This window comes from Branchiostoma belcheri, unplaced genomic scaffold (genome assembly GCF_001625305.1).
Source record: "Branchiostoma belcheri isolate BF01 breed outbred unplaced genomic scaffold, Haploidv18h27 scaffold230, whole genome shotgun sequence".
NCBI lineage: Eukaryota > Metazoa > Chordata > Leptocardii > Amphioxiformes > Branchiostomatidae > Branchiostoma > Branchiostoma belcheri.
Window position 1 is genome coordinate 179,516 of NW_017803825.1, and position 7,131 is coordinate 186,646.

General features: G+C 39.1%; 1 protein-coding gene across 1 annotated transcript in view; it reads right to left on the reverse strand.

The window, feature by feature from the left end:
- LOC109470759 (adenylate cyclase type 9-like) overlaps positions 1-950 on the reverse strand; it is a 29,247-nt gene extending 28,297 nt beyond the window's left edge. Inside the window, 1 exon segment of the mRNA XM_019769829.1 lies at positions 215-950. Within this exon segment, the coding sequence (XP_019625388.1) occupies positions 215-495 (281 nt within the window). The 5' untranslated portion in view covers positions 496-950.
- Between the last annotated feature and the right edge of the window lie 6,181 nt (positions 951-7,131).

Genomic DNA, 7,131 nt, shown 5'->3' on the forward strand with positions numbered 1-7,131 from the left:
AAGTGGTGGTTTACAAAGGGGGAGGGGGGCGGGGGTCATGACATGAGAAATAGTTTCTCCAGGTTTCACCTTGAAGACTGTGAAGGTGTTTATTGAAGGTATTGCTCTTAGTAAACAAACAAAAGTGGAATAATTCTGTTGTAAGTTAGGATGTCTTTGTGCCGATGTACTCCGAAGTTTGTGGGTTATTTTTGGCAGTGTGAAAATGTCTCACCTGAATCGTTTTCTGGTGGCTGGCAGCTGGCATCGCTGTAACTCTTGCTCCAAGTGTCGGGAGTCAAACTTGGGGTCCCACCAGGAACCAGAGGCTCTCTCAAACAGGAGTAACCGCCTCCGCACTCCGGCTCGGGACCCCCGCCTGCTGCTGCTCCCATCGCCGTTCACGGTGTAGTCACTACCGCGGTTGTTGTGGCGGGGCGTGCCGAGGGTGATGCGGACGGACTCCGGGCTATCCGGAGTGGAGTTGGGCCTGTACCTGCACGACTCGCCTTCCATTGAAACCACCGCGTCCAACAAAACTAGTTCTCAACTTCCAGTCTCCAACACTACAAGTGTACTGAAGTACTAACCAGTTAGACAAGTTGCCATGAAAGCGTTGTCCCAAGTCGTACCACGTTTGGCCTAATAAGAATGTTTGTGCTGAGTTTTGTGGATCAAACTTTGCTGCCCTCCCCCTTAAGGCTTGCTCGAACCCACCTCAATCCGATCTCCGCCCCCGTCTTTAAGAACAGCCCGCCTCTTTAAGGAACCTCACTGCCTTTCTGGGGACAACTTCGTTAGCTTCTTCATCGTCTCACACGGTTCCAGGCCCACAGCACGTCGCCATGTCACTCCAAAGGCGGTCCAAACGACAGAGGAAGTGGCCACAGTTGGGATTCGATCCTGTGCAGTTATTTATGATCCGGCCCCATAGGCGGGTGGATCTAGTGCTCGTCCCCCCGCTGGAGGCGAGTGGGTGGTGTTTACATGTGGATAAGATTGAAGCGCCACCTTGCGTCCATGTGCATACTGCATGTTTACCTCAAAGCAGATACAGGATCCTGTGCTTGCTTTTTTCGCGTACCAACAAGTAGACGAAGAGAGAAGAATACGCACCACCAAACGTCCAGGTGTACGCACACACACACAGATCCATACACCAGACAACTTAGCGCACGTGCGCATTGTCACGCTAGTCCACCATCAATAGTTATGGGTTGTCAAATATGATTTGTAGATCAGGAAAGGAAAGAAAAGAACAGCCAAGGTCGCACTATTGATCTTACTCCTCTAACAGCTTGCACAACGCTGTATACGTAAAACTAGTACACCTCTGTGTTGGTTTGTGTTTGTTTGTATGTTTGTTTGTTTGTCTTACATATTAATGGCATTGTTTGCATTTTAGAAAAGGTGGGACATTACGTCTTCCGTGGTTTACAAAAGAGATGTCAAACCCTTCAGACATAGTTTTAGACATAGCTATCTATAGTTTTAGACAATTACCTTTCATTATGCAGATTTTGAAGTTACTCTGTACTCTGTTTCAATGTTCTTTTATCTTTGCCATTTGCAATAAACAGTATCTCATTTTCAAAAATCAATGTGCGCGCGGATGCCATTCATAGAATTTACAATATTTAGCAATTTCATGTTCAATACTCTAAAAATATGAAATAAACTAGAAAAGTAACATTTGCAAAGCAAATGCATAATGTTTACCTTCGCATATGGTCTGCTCTCTTATTTCGTACTCAAACACATTCATATATATGGTCGGACCGGAGTCTAAATCCCTCCTGCTATAAAATTGCAACATGATGTAACTCAACACTAGTTACCCTGGTAACAGACAGTCTGGTTCATGTCATTGACCTTTTTGGTTTGGAGATGAAGAAGAAACGTGGCAAAAACAATATATTTTCCTTCGTCTAACCATGGAGTTAATTGTTGTTTTTCTACCTCCATGGTTGAAGGCATCCAATGCAGTTTTAGGGATATATTGGAAACCAGATATTTCAAATTCGATATTCTAGTCACTTATGTACATGTACATACTAAGTTGAGGGTTGAAGTTGAAAGAGCACTATCCCAATGTATTTGCATACAAGAAGCAAAAATTCCCAAAAATTGTGACGAAAACAGTTACCGGGTGAAAGATGACTTTTAAGGCACCACACAGAAAATAACGGGCTCATCTTGGGACTTGTTTCTGCAGTTTTTATTGCCCAAAGTATGAAATTGTATTGCACTGTCATTGGGTGGTGAATATGGCCAACTGACATAATCCATTGTGGAAATGAAATGCGGATCTTATTTTCATAACCAATGAGAAAAATGTATATATTCGTCAGTTATATTGGTTAACATTATTTGGCGAAGGTATCAGGTCGTGGAACTCTTCTTACCATGGTGACAGCCGTCTGGTCTAGGTTTGGAATGAAAGAAGAAACTGAACTTGGAAAAATCATGTGATAAGTAAACGCCGAATACACTTGAGCTTCGAAAAAAACGAATCAAAGAATAAACATATACACAGTACCTGCCTGTATCATTGACATAGAAACTTCGGAAAGTAAGTGAAAAGATGGCTGAAACCCAACAATCAAATAAAATAAAATAATACAGATCGAACAATTTGACCGGTACAATAGTGGCAAGACTGCCGCAAGAGCATTCGCCTTGTATTTGATAGGTCGTAAGTTCGATCTCTTGAGTTGAAGAACAATCTAATTATCATTTTTCCTACGACTTTGCTCAATGCAATGCCATTGCAAGGCCGAAAGACCACTACTGACCAGGCACTGAGGCGTATTTTCTGAACGTAAGGCCACAGCAGGTAATTTTTATGGATGACATTAGTCTAGCGCGCGCATTAATTTTCGCCTGATTTTGAAAAAAAATGTTGCCTTCTGACAGTGGTCAACGTGCCGAAAATGGGCAAAAATGTCTGTTGCCATGCCGGAAGGTGGATGACAGATAACTATGAAGAGAGGAGACAAGAAAAGGCTCTGATTTAATGTTTTGTTTCCTACTTTGATGCAGTGATACATGTATGTGATGTTGGCTGTGTATATGTGATGTTCTCACTGAATCAAAACTATTTGTACAATGATTGAGTCAAAATTTTAAAATGTAGGAACCTTGTTTTTTTTCGGCCCGCCTTGTTTTTTTTTCGCACGCTCACATTAGATTTGGAGTCTGCGGAGGATGTCATCCATAAAATTTACATGCTGTGGCCTAAGTCTGTAGGAGGTGAGATGGCGGTGAACTAGTCCTTACCCTTTTGCCTCTAGTGTTGGGTTTCGGTAGTAGAATCTACTAAAGAGGCTATTATGACATTCTCTTCTATATATAATATAATGTTTCCGTTTTAATATCATGCCGTAAGTTTAAACTGCAATTTCCAACACAAATAATTAACTCCAGTCTTTCAAGGAATAAGGAATCCACTGCTTCCGTGACGTCACGTTAATATTGAATTTCTTTATATTATTTACCTTTTTATTACAACGATCCGTGATGCTCTTATATCAATTTTGTAGATCTAGGGTGGAGATGGTCTATAAAATCAAGATTCACGTGTAGCTAATTTTCAATTCCTATAGAAAATAGGACGACCCTGACCTTAGCAATATGCTAGGAAAGGCCCGGGGTGGGTAGGGTTTGATAGTTTTACAGAGGGTTTGATAGTTTTACAGAAAATTGTACATCATGCTGGAGATCTGAAGAATAGATGCCGTGTCTTACAGTCATGTTTTTGGTAACTCGGTATTCTTTTCCAACTGAGTACTGCATGTCCATAGTTGGTCCCACGTTGTACCAAGGGGAGTACTACCAGCAGGTAGAACAGCCGGGTAAACCTCGTTGGTACCTGCGAAATTACACTACACTGTGATATTGTGTTATGGAGCCAAAAATAGCAACCAATGGGAATTAGCCTCGGGGATGGGCCAACGCTTGGCGGATAACGTCACACAAGGAGATAAAATCAGGAACACAAACATCAAAATTGCAGAAGCCAGGACAGTGACGTGTAGACAACATCTGCTGTAGCCTTGGTTTTGATTTCTCGGTGGCACGGAAAATTAAAAAAAATATATTTGTTGACTAAATATCTTACACATATTCAAGTCACATGTAATTATATCAATTATTACAGGCAACGTGCGAACCACGTTGTTGCATTGTACTTGCGTTACAGGCTGTACACCTTGATGCCGCAGACGAAACGTTGTATCCACGTTACAAAGCAACGGGCAGCTGGATTGGTGCACTGCAACAGTGCAAGGAGTCTTCCTACATGTGACATTACCATGATGATAATTGGCTAATTTCGGGAAAGCGTCGGACAGCGGTTATTAAACCTACGCATACTAGTACCACCCCCACCCCCTCATAATAGACTCCTGAAGACTGGTTACGTTGTGTTTATAGCCGTCTCGTAGCAATGAGCTATTTTAAGAACATAGCCCCTGCGTTGTTTGTCTTTGTACTATTATTAGCGCCGCCTAACGATTGTTATCACCGCTCGGCCAAAGCCACTTAGCAAGATTATGTTTTCAACAGCGGTGCGTGGTTCGATAATGATTAGTTTCTTTGCTTTGTACCAGGTAACGGTCTGGGTAAGGGATATCTTTAAAGGCATTCAATGCAATTTCAGGACAGCAAAACTGGAAATATTCTGAACATACTGCCCCGCATAGCACATTTGTATAAGTATTTCATACTTTGACTCTGTATTAAAACAGCACAGAAACAAGCCCCAAGACGAATCCTTTACTTTCTGGGTGGTACCCTAAAATCAGCCCAGGACAATGTTAATGAACGAATGAAAGACCTCTATTGTACATTTTTGCTCATTGCGAACTAAGTACAGGTTAATAGCGACGGTAAACTAAAATATATCTATAGTAAAACTACACATGTACAGGTTCTGCTTGTAGTAACGGTTTTCCGTCACAAGTTTCGGCAATTGAATGTCGATGAATGTCGATACCAGTGACATTAGGATAGTCAAGTTGTTTTCCACTAGTTTGTAGATAAGTGACTAGAATGTTGACTTTGAAAACTCTTGTTTTCATGCCGTAAAAACTGCATTTAGCACCTTTACATACCACTCACACAATGCAAAAATAGGTAAATATAAAAGAAGCCTGCTCTGTTATTGGAAAAACGCAAACACATTATTAGCAACACTTGATTGTAACACTGCATCAAAGACTTATGCTACATGCAGGTCTTATTGTTTTAGTAATTAGGAATTCCTATTAAGTACAATGTTCAACAGCTGTTTGCATGCAATATATTTTATTCAAAGAAGTCGCCAAGTTTTTCATATCTCAACCAACAACAAAAGACTATATCATTGCTAAAGTGTCCAAACCCATTTATTTTTCAAAGAGTCGGACAATTCATCTCCCACTGCCTCCTGAGAAGAAGTCAAACCCCTAATAGCATAACAAGAATAGTTTAATAGAATAGAATAGATTAGAATAGCAGTTACCTTGTTCCTCTTACCTGTTCATATATTGCATATCTACTGTTTATCCTGTATGTATACCAACGTTATTAGATTTAATTAGAGATAGTAGGTTTGATAAGTATATCGTACACGTAGAACTTCATGTTAGCAAATTGTCTTATATCACCACATTTTTCTTGTCAATGTCTGTTTGCAATTAGCCCTCGGGCATGAATTTGCAATAAACAACTAACTATTATACTATGTACGATTTTGTACAAATAAGTTCTTCTTAATGTCTGTTATCGGTATGATTTTTAAACTGATTTTCCTGCAGCTCAAAAGGCATCTCAGTCTATTCAAACTGCACATCATATTATGTCAAGAAAGTAATTTTTTTCTTTATTTGAAAATGAAAAAAATCTCCATAAAATCATTTTAAAGAATTGTATCTAAAAGAAAAAGACTCGCGCGGTATACATTGTACACACATTCATTTCGCTTGGATAAAATAAATCCCACAAAATGTCACTGGAAGCAGTTGAACAGTTAAATAGATATCTGTTATCACGATAGGAAATATGAAAATAAAGAAAAGACAAAAAAGACTGGTTTGTTTAATATATCATCTAAGTATAATTATTTTTCTTGAAAAAGAATCCATAAACTGATTAAGTAGAGTCATTTCTAAGATGTTTAAAATTGTGAAGAACAATATAACACTGACATGGGAGTTTGCACATTGGACAAATGAATGAATGAACTTTATTGCTCGACAAGCGTACATGGTACAATGTGTGGCAGTAATGCAACAATACTACAAAACTAAACTATCTTATTACATTTCTTACTACAAACTATTATCTATACAGAATATGAGTTACAGTATGGTCATGTATTGATAATTTGGTCTCGCTTATGAAATAAAGTGTACAGAAATTGGCCTACGTAAGCAGATATGGTAGTTGGACATGACAATAATTCATGGAATGTATCGTACTGTGTGAGAAAACCTGCTATGCACACCCACACAAATTAAGGTACAAAAACTACAAAACCAGAAAACCAGTGTCCCTGTTGGCTGCCCTCAGTCTTCTGAAACATCTTTGTACAGGTTTCCTCACATCTGTATAAAGGGTACTTACCCCTCTCCCTATTACCCCCCCCCCATATAGTCACTGCCTGATACGTTTGTGATTATGTTAGACACCCAGGCAATATAATCATGTTTTAGCAGAGATTCTTTATTGACACAACAAAAAAGTACAGAGACTTTTGTATGGTCTTCTACAACTAAAGATCTAACAAAGCTAAATACGTGTACATGTGTGATAACGTCATCTTACGTACAGAGTATATGTATGATGTAACAATAAAGGTTAACTATTCTCTAACATTTGGCTTCTAAGAATGAAACATTCTTTAATGTATTTTCCTATTTGAACACTGTTTAGTTAAATCTATACATCTGGATACATTTTGGAAATTCAGACGTTAATTAATTAACATTTCAGACACCATCAGTGAAATATTAAAATAGAATGTTCACTTACAATTTTGTTATTGGAAAACAGAACAACACTGTGAACTTATACACATGTATTGATGTAATATAGATAAACAAATAATAGTTGATGATAGCTAACACCAGGAATGGACGAAAGTAATCGATGAAAACAAACGCGCAATTC